The sequence below is a fragment of the Bombina bombina genome, chromosome 3, assembly GCF_027579735.1.
Source record: "Bombina bombina isolate aBomBom1 chromosome 3, aBomBom1.pri, whole genome shotgun sequence".
Taxonomy (NCBI): Eukaryota; Metazoa; Chordata; class Amphibia; order Anura; family Bombinatoridae; genus Bombina; species Bombina bombina.
Window position 1 is genome coordinate 738,641,877 of NC_069501.1, and position 13,085 is coordinate 738,654,961.

General features: G+C 39.8%; 1 protein-coding gene across 1 annotated transcript in view; it reads left to right on the top strand.

The window, feature by feature from the left end:
- ABI3BP (ABI family member 3 binding protein) overlaps nt 1-13,085 on the top strand; it is a 533,245-nt gene that overhangs the window by 379,675 nt on the left and 140,485 nt on the right. The window contains exon 63 of the mRNA XM_053707567.1: nt 8,884-8,994. Within this exon, the coding sequence (XP_053563542.1) occupies nt 8,884-8,994 (111 nt within the window). The remainder of the gene's footprint in view (nt 1-8,883; nt 8,995-13,085) is intronic.

A 13,085-nucleotide genomic window follows, 5' to 3' on the forward strand; every position in this document is an offset into this window, starting at 1 on the left:
CACATCGCAAAAACATAAATTAAACTATTAACCCCTAAACCTAACACACCCTATCTTTAACATAATTAAAATAGACCTAAATTAAAGTTACAATTATTAACTAACTACCTATTTTAAAATAAATACAAACTTACCTGTGAAAAAAAAAAAACCTAAGCTATCTACAATATAACTATTTACTAACTACCTAGTTAAAATAAATACAAACTTACCTATGAAATAAAATAAAACCTAAGTTTAAACTAATAAAACCTAACCTTACTAAAAATACAAAAACCTAAGATTAATAAAAAATGAAAACTACAATTACAAAAAATAATAAACACTAAAATTACAAAAATTAAAAAACTACCATTACAAAAAATAACAAACAAAATTATCCAAAATAATTAAAATTATTCCTATTCTAATACCCGGTTTAAAAAAACAAAAAACAAAACCCTAATCTATAATAAACTACCAAGCGCCTTTAAAGGGGCCTTTTGAAAGGGCATTGCCCTAAAGTTAACAGCTCTTTTGCAAACAAATAAAAACAAACACCACAAACCCACAAAAGAAAAAAAAACCTAACTATAAAAACCTAATCTACCCATTGCCCTGAAAAGGGCATTTGTATGGGCATTGCCCTTAATAGAGCATTCAGCTCTTTTACGGTCCATTAAAATAAAAAAAGTCCTAATCTAAAAAAAAACACACCCCAAAAAAACAAAAAAAAAATACCTAACACTAACCCCAAAATCGGTGCTCACAGTTGCTGAAGTCAGGCGAAGCATCTTCATCCAGACAGCTCCATCATCATCCACTGACGGACCGGCATCTTCTTCATCCCTGCGGAGGCGGGGTGGTCGATGCATCCAGGCGTGGAAATCCTCTTCATGCAATCGTCTGCCGCACACTAAGGATTCAATGCAAGGTACCCCTTTTATATTGGGGTACCATTGCATTCCTGTTGACTGAAAATTTTAAATCAGCCAATAGGAATGTGAGCTGCTTATATCCTATTGTCTGATTTAAACAGCCAATAGGATTTAAGCAGCTCTCATTCCTATTGGCTGATTTGAATCAGCTAATAGGAATGAAAGCTGCTTAAATCCTATTGGGTGTTCAAATCAGCCAATAGGATATAAGCAGCTCTAATTCCTATTGGCTGATTTAAATTTTTCAGCTAATAGGAATGCAACGGTACCCCAATATAGAAGGGGTACCTTGCATTGAATCCTCAGTGTGCGGCAGGCGATCGCATGAAGAGGACTTCCCCGCCTGGACCTCCGCCTCTGCTCATCGACCGTTACGCCTCCGCAGGGATGAAGAATATGCCGGTCCAGCGATGGATGAAGATGGAGCCGCCTGGATGAAGATGCTTCATCGCTGGGATAAAGATCTTTCACCTGACTTCAGCAACTGTGAGTACCGATTTCAGGGTTATTGTTGGGGGGGGCGGTTGTTTTTTTGGGGGCAATGGGTAGATTAGGTTTTTTTTTAGTTAGGTTTTTAATTTTGTGGGTTTGGGGGTTGGGGATTTGTAATGTTAGGGGGTGTTTGTTGTAATTGTTTAGCAAAAGAGCTGTTAACTTTAGGGCAATGCCCTACAAAAGGATCTTTTAAGGGCCCTTGGTAGTTTATTATAGATTAGGGTTTTTTTACTTTGGGGTGTTCTGTTTTTTTTTTTTTAAACGGAGTATTAGAATAGGAATAATTTTTATTTTTTTGGATAATTCTCGGCTAGATTACAAGTTTTGCGTTAGAGGCTATGCGGTGCTAATGAGCAGATTTCCCTCACCACTCACTTCCCTATAGCGCTGGTATTACGAGTTTTTACAAACCCGTCGTTAAAAGACAAGAAGTGAGCGCTGAGCCAAATTTTGCTCCTTACCGCACTCCAATACCAGCGCTGCTTAAGTCAGCGGTGAGCTGGTCGTACGTGCTTGTGCGCGATTTCCCCATAGGAATCAATGGGGAGAGCCGGCTGAGAAAAAGTCTAACACTTGCAAAAATGGAGGGTAAAACTCCTTAACGCAGCCCCTTTGATTCCTATGGGGAAATAAAATTTATGTTTATACCTAACACCCTAACATGAACCCCGAGTCTAAACACCCCTAATCTTACACTTATTAACCCCTAATCTGCCGCCCCCGACATTGCCGACACCTACATTATTCTTATTAACCCCTAATCTGCCGCTCCGGACACCGCCACCACCTACATTATACTTATGAACCCCTAATCTGCTGCCCTCAACATCGCCGCCACCTACATTATATTTATTAACCCCTAATCTGCTGCCCCCAATGTCGCCGCCACCTACCTACACTTATTAACCCTCAATCTGCTGCCCCCAACGTCGCCGCCACTATTAGGGTTGCCACCTCAGCCATGTTTTCCTGGACACTTATGAGTTACACATGCTGCAGGGTGGAACATGTATTATGTTTCTGGACAGCATTATTCATATTCCTCCCTGCTTACCCTGCAGCATATGTACCTTATAAGTGTTCTGTATTTTAAGGGACAGGTTGCAACACCAGGCCACTATACTAAATGTATTAACCCCTAAACAAATTGTATTAAAACCCTAAACTAAAAGTCTAACCCTAACACCCCCTAACTTAAATATAATTTAAATAAATCTAAAGAAAATTACTATCATTAACTACATTATTCCTATTTAAAACTAAATACTTACCTATAAAATAAACCCTAAGCTAGCTACAATATAACTAATAGTTACATTGTAGCAAGCTTAGGATTTATTTTTGTTTTACAGGCAAGTTTGTATTTATTTTAACTAGGTAGAATAGTTATTAAATAGTTATTAACTATTTAATAACTACCTAGCTAAAATAAATACAAACTTACCTGTAAAATAAAACCTAACCAAAGTTACACTAACACCTAACACTATACTATAATTAAATAAATTAACTAAATGAGCAACAATTAAATTAAATTAGCTAAAGTACAAAAAAAAAACACTAAATTACAGAAAATAATAAACAAATTACAAGATATGTAAACTAATTACACCTAATCTAATAGCCCTATCAAAATAAAAAATCCCCCCCAAAATAAAAAAAACCCTAGCCTAAACTACCAATAGCCCTTTAAATGGCCTTTTGCGGGGCATTGTCCCAAAGTAATCAGCTCTTTTAATTGTAAAAAAATAAAAACACCCCCCCCAAAAGGGCATTTGGATGGGCATTGCCCTTAAAAGGGCAGTTAGCTCTTTTGTAAGCCCAAACCCCTAATCTAAAAAATAAACCCACACAATACACCCTTAAGAAAACCTAACAATAATCCCCTGAAGATCGACTTACCAGGAGAAGTCTTCATCCAAGCTGGGCCGAAGTCCTCAACGAAGCTGGGAGAAGTCTTCATCCAAGCCGGGCCGAAGTCCTCAACGAAGCCGGGAGAAGTCTTCATCCAAGCTGGGTGAAGTGGTCCTCCAGACGGGCAGAAGTCTTCATCCAGACAGCATCTTCTATCTTCATCCATCCGGCGCGGAGCGGGTCCATCTTCAAGACATCCGACACGGAGCATTCTCTTCATCCGACTACTAAAGACGAATGAAGGTACCTTTAAATGACGTCATCCAAGATGGCGTACCTTAGATTCCGATTGGCTGATAGAATTCTATCAGCCAATCGGAATTAAGGTAGAAAAATCCTATTGGCTGATGCAATCAGCCAATAGGATGGAACTTGCATTCTATTGGCTGATTGGAACAGCCAATAGAATGCGAGCTCGATCCTATTGGCTGATTGGATCAGCCGATAGGATTAAACTTCAATCCTATTGGCTGATTGCATCAGCCAATAGGATTGCTTCTACCTTAATTCCGATTGGCTGATAGAATTCTATCAGCCAATTGGAATCTAAGGGACGCCATCTTGGATGACATCACTTAAAGGTACCTTCATTCGTCTTTAGTCTGCGGATGAAGAGGATGCGCTGCATCGGATGTCTTGAAGATGGACCCGCTCCGTGCCGGATGGATAAAGATAGAAGATGCTGTCTAGATGAAGACTTCTGCCCGTCTGGAGGAAGACAGCAGCTCATAGTGCAAATAAGTTCCATAGACTGGGGTCACAAAAAGAAACAAACAGTTGTAGATATACTCACAAGAGTACTGGCACTCTTATATAAAGAAGTGCGAATAGGCAGGCTGACATTCAACAGCAGTCAGTACGCTGGAACAGATGGCATCCAAAATTCAAAGGTGCAGCTGTGGGCTCTCCTCCACAAGCCGAAGGGAATTGTCTGTGTCATCTGGAAAAGGCAGCTTTCACTGCATGCAGCATCAACTTTAGGCTGAAGATCGCCAACGGTATCCCAACGGTAATATTTTGGAAAGAAACCTTTGCAGGTGCAACAAAGTTCATGCGGATTAAAAAAGCCAAAATAACCAGGCTTATGTAAAAAGAAATAAGAACAATTTATTTTAAGAGCTTAAACACGTTTCTCGGCAGCAAGCTCCTGGCTGTTTCCTCAGGTATGATTAATGGAGGAGAGCCCACAGTTGCACCTGCAAAGGTTTCTTTCCAAAAGATTACTGTAAGCATATTAGTTATGTTAAGTTAAATCATTTTTTCGGATCCTTTCGTTTTTTGGATCCATTCTTTATTCATATGCATTATTCTATTCTAAACTTCAGAATAGAATAATGCATATGAATAAAGAATGGATCCGAAAAAAACGATTTAAATTAACATCAGTAATTTGTTGAAACAATTTTTTTTTTTTTTTTAATATATTTTTTATTCAGTTTTCAAAAGTATAAGTAACAATTGGGGACACGCAGGACCCCTGCTCTAAAGAAAACACAAAGAAGTAACGGACACGCAGGTCCAGTTAAGTTTAGTGACAAGACATTAATAAAACACAAAAAAAAATATTTAAGGAAGGGGAACAAGGTGTGGGGTGAAAATAGTTCACCTAAATTGAACCCAGGTGTGGGCTCGGAATGTAGGGGGAGCGGAGTTAGTATATGTAAATGCAGTTTCATTATTATTAGTGTATGTTTGTCAATCACCACTAAATTTAAAAATAATGAATGTAAATGGAATTGCTTAACAATTAACAATGTTTTGCTTGCAAACTGACAACAAAATACAAATATTATATAGTAAAAACTATAGTAAAAACTGTGATATTATATATTTGAATGCAAATATAGACACTTTACAGGGAGTGCAGAATTATTAGGCAAATGAGTATTTTGACCACATCATCCTCTTTATGCATGTTGTCTTACTCCAAGCTGTATAGGCTCGAAAGCCTACTACCAATTAAGCATATTAGGTGATGTGCATCTCTGTAATGAGAAGGGGTGTGGTCTAATGACATCAACACCCTATATCAGGTGTGCATAATTATTAGGCAACTTCCTTTCCTTTGGCAAAATGGGTCAAAAGAAGGACTTGACAGGCTCAGAAAAGTCAAAAATAGTGAGATATCTTGCAGAGGGATGCAGCACTCTTAAAATTGAAAAGCTTCTGAAGCGTGATCATCGAACAATCAAGCGTTTCATTCAAAATAGTCAACAGGGTCGCAAGAAGCGTGTGGAAAAACCAAGGCGCAAAATAACTGCCCATGAACTGAGAAAAGTCAAGCGTGCAGCTGCCAAGATGCCACTTGCCACCAGTTTGGCCATATTTCAGAGCTGCAACATCACTGGAGTGCCCAAAAGCACAAGGTGTGCAATACTCAGAGACATGGCCAAGGTAAGAAAGGCAGAAAGACGACCACCACTGAACAAGACACACAAGCTGAAACGTCAAGACTGGGCCAAGAAATATCTCAAGACTGATTTTTCTAAGGTTTTATGGACTGATGAAATGAGAGTGAGTCTTGATGGGCCAGATGGATGGGCCCGTGGCTGGATTGGTAAAGGGCAGAGAGCTCCAGTCCGACTCAGACGCCAGCAAGGTGGAGATGGAGTACTGGTTTGGGCTGGTATCATCAAAGATGAGCTTGTGGGGCCTTTTCGGGTTGAGGATGGAGTCAAGCTCAACTCCCAGTCCTACTGCCAGTTTCTGGAAGACACCTTCTTCAAGCAGTGGTACAGGAAGAAGTCTGGCAAGAAAGGGTATAAAAGAAGAAAATCTAATGACATGGCTTCCTTGTTCACCTGATCTGAACCCCATTGAGAACCTGTGGTCCATCATCAAATGTGAGATTTACAAGGAGGGAAAACAGTACATCTCTCTGAACAGTGTCTGGGAGGCTGTGGTTGCTGCTGCACGCAATGTTGATGGTGAACAGATCAAAACACTGACAGAATCCATGGATGGCAGGCTTTTGAGTGTCCTTGCAAAGAAAGGTGGCTATATTGGTCACTGATTTGTTTTTGTTTTGTTTTTGAATGTCAGAAATGTATATTTGTGAATGTTGAGATGTTATATTGGTTTCACTGGTAAAAATAAATAATTGAAATGGGTATATATTTGTTTTTTGTTAAGTTGCCTAATAATTATGCACAGTAATAGTCACCTGCACACACAGATATCCCCCTAAAATAGCTATAACTAAAAACAAACTAAAAACTACTTCCAAAACTATTCAGCTTTGATATTAATGAGTTTTTTGGGTTCATTGAGAACATGGTTGTTGTTCAATAATAAAATTAATCCTCAAAAATACAACTTGCCTAATAATTCTTCACTCCCTGTATATGTGAATGCTTCTATCGAATCCCTTATAGCATGCTTCCTTAAGTCCATACAGCAATCCTACTGTTCAATGTAATCACATGCTGTATGAAAAATACAAAGCAGCCTGCTCAGCAAAACATATTTAAATTTACAAACTGCAGTAAGTGACTCCAAAAATATCAAGGTCACGTAAAGTTGATATTTTCTACAGTAGGAATCTAGACAAGCTGGGTGTCAATCTTGAAAACAAAATGCTCTTGGAATGAGGTTTACAGCTTAAGATCAGGATCATTGAGACACACGAAAAAAGGATCATTTGGCTCAATTCCACTGTATTTTTTTTTTATTTTTTTTTAAAACCACTAGAAACTTCAACTATAATGTTGCTTTTTAGTGTGGTTGCACTGAATTACCTTTACTAATGCTTTGCATTGAGAGGATTCTCAGCAGTGTTCCTATCCCAAAAACACTTTTTCAAGCAGCTTTGGTCCGACTCCTTACCATGGAAAGTAAATTCAAGGCTCAATACGGTCACAAAAGCATATCAACCGGCAAGCATAGACCTGATCCACAAGTGACCATTGGCTCAGGAAACCCCAATCCAGCTTGTAAAAGTGGCCAACCTCTCCCAGGCGGATCGAGTGTTCTCAAAAGGGGGAGAGTAGCTTCCCAGAAAGTTGAGCAGGCACAGCCCTCCAGGATCCCAACAGGGCAGCGATCTGGATGAAGAAGCCGGACACCAGTCTTCAAAAAAGAACACCACTGCAAATCCGGTCACATGACGCACCGTGATGGTAGGATCTGCAATTTCATGAGTACTGCGACTGGAGCCACTTTCACTGGTGCCGAGGTAAGGAACTGTGAATTCAGTGACCTTCTTGATCGCTAGTTGGGGTGTGACAAATCTACACCAAGGTTTCATAGGGGCCCGGAATGTTTCTCTGATCGCACAGTGCTTAAAGCCCTGCAGAGTTTGGAAGTCCGTAGTACTGATTTTTTTTGGCAGCATGGCTATAGGTAGATATTCACTGCAGTAGTCATCTGCAGTTAGGTTAATGGTAGGCGCTGCACACATCAAGGTTGTCTCCGGCTCAATTTCCTCATAGAGCCGTAGTTGGGGTGACAAGGTTTCGGGCTTCACAGCACCGTCGTCTTCAACAGGTTTGGCAGTGCAGATATTTTTAGCTGTATCGTTTGGCGAGGCAGTGTGATAAGGAGTGAAAGCCTCTCTTATTGTCATCACAAGAGCGTTGTAGTGAGCCTCCATAAGACCCAATAGGTCAGTTGAAAGAACCGTGGTGACCTCCATATTCTAAGCACTTATCTGGTGCCGTATTAATGCAAAGACTCGTATCGTAAGGTTATTATTCTTCAGCAGTTGCACTATAGTAAGAACTGTCCAGTTATATTTAAACTGGTTTGTTGATCCAGGGACCTGGGGGGATATAAATGTGGCAACCTCGACAGCACTGACAGGCAGACAGTAGAGGCCTCACAACCTTGTGGCTAGTCGCAGTGAAGTCAACTGAGGAACATAGGTAGGTCAGTGGTGTGTCAGGTATTCCCATCCTTCTCTCAAGTAGCTTAAGGCAGATTGTCCCAATTTTTTCAAAGAAAAACAAGTAAAACCTAGAATAAAATTCCAAATAAGCTGATTAGGTCCAGGAGCTCCCCACACACACATCCTACCGCAACAGCTATAGGCTCCGCCCCCCATTTTGTTGAAACAATTTTATTTTTAAACTTAACTAAACTAATTTGCCGAAACTAAATTATTTATTTAACTAATGAAAACGAAACGTAATTTTTAGCGTTGCACATGTCTAATTAGGGTTTTTGTGTGTTTTTTTTCTATTTGTCTTCTCCATTGACTTCTAAATGTTATTTTTCAACTTGTAATAGCTGCGCAACCCCAAATGTGAAAAAGCCATAACGCGTGCAGTGTTTTCGCAATTGATTTGTTGTGCACCTTGTAATCTTGCCCATTTTGGGCTAATCCTGAATTTTTCTAGAGTAGTTTACATTCTCCAAAATGCTAAATTAAATCTGCTTTATAAGTCTAGCATTTTCTGAAAAACTTGCTTCTGTTGCCATGGTAATCAGGTGTACTTATTGCAGGTTCTGATGACAGAGCATCATATTGTACAATCAGATAGTTGCTAATCTGAATGCTAAAATCAAATTTTTTAAAGAGAATTATTTAATAACTTACACTATTATTTTTCACATATAGGAAGCATTCTGATACCACGTGCATTTGCAACAGCCAGGCCTAATCGAACATCAGTAACAATAAAGACACCAAAGAAGGAACCAACCACCTTACCTCCTAAGGAGGATCCGAGTAAGATTGCTTTGCTATTTGTTATTTTTTTTTTAAAGTTGATGAGACTTGGAGTACATAAGCAAGCAAACATTATTAAAAAAAACATGGATTGCAATATGGTTAAATGTAAGTTTGTAAACTGGCTACATGGACCTGTTTTATGTGAAGTTTTAACACGGCTTTAAAGTGCTGAATTAGCTGTTGTATAGTTTTTGAAAAGAAAAAGAAAGAAAGATACTAGTGGGTGCTTCCTCACCACATAGATAATCAGCTCCTTATCTCATTAATAAAAAAAATGCAGATACACAGAACATGGTGGAGTGTTTCACTGAAAACTCAGAGAAGTGTGCAGCAAAATTCTACTTACCTACAATAAGAAGAGTATATGTTATCCAGCTATCTTCTCCCTTTGTACCAATGCTACGGGTCCAGCTAGTGTAGTATAGGATGTTCCCCTCGCTCTGTCACTGCACTATGCCAAGTTTTCATCAGAAATTCAAATATATGTTGTTGTGCTTTGTAATTCTAGAAGGGGTATATCAGTGTAGTTCTGTTGTTTCACATTTTTAAGATGTCTTGAGTGAATGGGCAGAAAAGAGAAGGTGGCATCGTAAGACAAAAAATGGAAACACAGTAATGTAAGTTATTCTACAAAAACTCTCTATTGGTCCAGCAGCTATGGTATGCGAAGGGTGCAGGCTGTCAGGAGCCACTGGCCAACTCCCCAGCAAAACTCAATTCCAAAAAACAGCAGCATCTTGCTTCTAGTTACACTTGTATTAAAAGTGTAAATTAAAGCAACGCGCTGCTGTTTTTTGGAATGAAGTTATTCTACAAGGTCAGAGCGGAATTCTGGAAGAGATACACAGTTCAAACAAAACATTGACACAGTAGAGTGGCAAAGTATAGCAGAGCAGGAAAATATCCTATGCTGACACTTTTTGAAAGCCCTGTTCCTGAAACAGATGGAGCAGACAGCTGGATAATACACATCAATGTGTGTATACTGAAGAGAAGGAACTTGCACGTAGAAATAAGTATCAGCACACCCTCAACACATGTTAAAAATGTACAATAATCACTTATGCCTAGATTTAGAGTTTGGCGTTAGCCATCAAAAGCAGCGTTAAAGGGTCCTAACGCTGCTTTTGGCCGCCTGCTGGTATTTAGAGTCAGGCAGGAAAGGGTCTAACGCTCACTTCCCTACCGCAACTCCAGGCTACCGCAGATCCCCTTACGACAATTGCGTATACTATCTTTTCAATGGGATCTGCCTAACGCTGGTATTTGGAGTCTTGGGAGAAGTGAGCAGTAGACCCACTACCGACAAGACTCCTACCGCCAAAAAAAGTCAGTAGTTAAGAGCTTTATGGGCTAACGCCGGAATATAAAACTCCTAACTACTGTGCTCTAAAGTAAACTAACACCCATAAACTACCCATGTACCCCTAAACCGAGGCCCCCCCACATTGCCGCCACGCTAATAAATATTTTTAACCCCTAATCTGCCGACCGGACACCGCCGCCACCTACATTATACCTATGAACCCCTAATCTGCTGCCCCTAACATCGCCAACCCCTATATTATATTTATTAACCCCTAATCTTCCCCCCCGCCCCAACGTCGCCGCTACCTAACTACACTTATTTACCCCTAATCTGCAGACCGGACCTCGCCGCCACTATAATAAATGTATTAACCCCTAAACCGCCACACTCCCGCCTCAAAAACACTATAATAATTTTTTTAACCCCTAATCTGCCCTCCCTAACATCGCCGCCACATACCTACAATTATTAACCCCTAATCTTCTGCCCGCACCGTCGCCGCTACTATAATAAAGTTATTAACCCCTGAACCTAAGTCTAACCCTAACCCTAACACCCTCCTAACATAAATATAATTTAAATTAAACGAAATAATATTCCTATAATTAAATAAATTATTCCTATTTAAAACTAAATACTTACCTATAAAATAAACCCTACTATAGCTACAATATAACTAATAGTTACATTGTAGCTATTTTAGGATTTATATTTATTTTACAGGCAACTTTGTATTTATTTTAACTAGGTACAATAGCTATTAAATAGTTAATAACTATTTAATAGCTACCTAGTTAAAATAAGTACAAAATTACCTGTAAAATAAATCCTAACCTAAGTTACAATTAAACCTAACACTACACTATAATTAAATTAATTAAATTATCTACAATTACCTAAAATAAAATACAATAAAATAAACTATTCTATAATACAAAAAAAACAAAACACTAAATTACAAAAAATAAAAAAAGCCGATCAGCCAATAGAATGCGAGTTCAATACGATTGGCTGATTGGATCAGCCAATCGGATTGAACTTCAATCTGATTGGCTGATTGCATCAGCCAATCAGAATTTTGCTACCTTAATTCCGATTGGCTGATCGAATTCTATCATCCAATCGGAATTGAAGGGACGCCATCTTGGATGACGTCCCTTAAAGGAACCTTCATTCGTCGTTAGTCCGTCGGTAGAAGAGGATGGCTCTGCGTCGGCTCCTTTGAAGATGGCTCCGCTCCGGATGGATGAAGATTGAAGACGCCGCATGGATGAACACTTCTACTGGATGGAGGACCTCTTCTTGCCCCGCTTGGATGAAGACTTCTACCAGATCAAGGACCTCCTCTGCGCACCTTGGATGAAGTTTAGGGGTTATTATAGTAGTGGCGACGGTTTGGGCGGGAGATTAGGGGTTAATAATTGTAGGTATGTGGCGGCGATGTTAGGGAGGGCAGATTAGGGGTTCATAAAATGTATTATAGTGTTTTCGAGTCGAGAGTGCGGTGGTTTAGGGGTTAATATATTTATTATAGTGGCGGCGCGGTCCGGTCGGCAGATTAGGGGTTAATAAATGTAGGTAAGGTAGCGGCGACGGTGCGGGCGGGAGATTTGGGGTTAATAAATATAATATAGGGGTCGGCGGTGTTAGGGGCAGTAGATTAGGGGTTCATAGCTATAATGTAGGTTGCGGCGGTGTCCGGAGCGGCAGATTAGGGGTTAATAGTATAATGCAGGTGTCAGCGATAGTGGGGGCGGCAGATTAGGGGTTAATAAGTGTAAGATTAGGGGTGTTTAGACTCGGGGTTCATGTTAGGGTGTTAGGTGCAGACTTAGAGAGTGTTTCCCCATAGGATACAATGGGGCTGCGTTAGGAGCTGAACGCTGCTTTTTTGCAGGTGTTAGGTTTTTTTTCAGCCCAAACTGCCCCATTGTTTCCTATGGGGATATCGTGCACAAGCACGTTTTCCCAGCTTACCGCTACCGTAAGCAACGCTGGTATTGAGGGTTGAAGTGGAGCTACATTACGCTCAACACATCCTTTTTTGAGCCTAACGCAGCCCCTCAGACAACTCTAAATACCAGCGTTGTTGGAAGGGTGCGTTGGGAAAAAAAGCAGCGTTAGCTACGCGGGTCTTTACCGACAAAACTCTAAATCTAGCCGTTAGTGAATAAAAATGTGGCAATAGAAAGTGATAAACTAAATAATACACAGATAAAAATTGCAATAGTAATATATAAGGATTTGGGTGGTCAATAGAAGTCCTCATCTATTCCAGTGTTTGAAGTGATTCAAGTGATTTCTTGCCTCAAAAACAAAATAAGAAAAATATGGTGCAATACAATTTGGTTAAAAAGAGATATTATCTTCAAATTAGTAGTCCCACCAAGGGGTTACCCACACTGTCTTGAGCCCACCAGGCTCTAGGTACAGGCGCACACCCGGTTTTTGGAAACTCTGTCCTCTTTGTATCTAGGTACAGGCGCACACCCGGTTTTATACTGCCAGGTAACCAGTATATACCAATCGCAAACAGCTGCTTTAGGTAAAAAATAATTTATTAAAATACATAAAATTGTTTAAAAAGCCACAATTATATACTTCAAAGTGTACACTCACTCAGGTATCAAACCACTAGCAGAGCTTTAAGTGGGAGAGATAACTTATCCTTTGCCTGGGTGAAATGAAATAGCATGTCCTGGCGACCTTGTTTGTAAACAGCGTATAGTAGTGTTCAGTTAATGTTCCTGACATACGTTTCACCATAAGCGTCCAACTT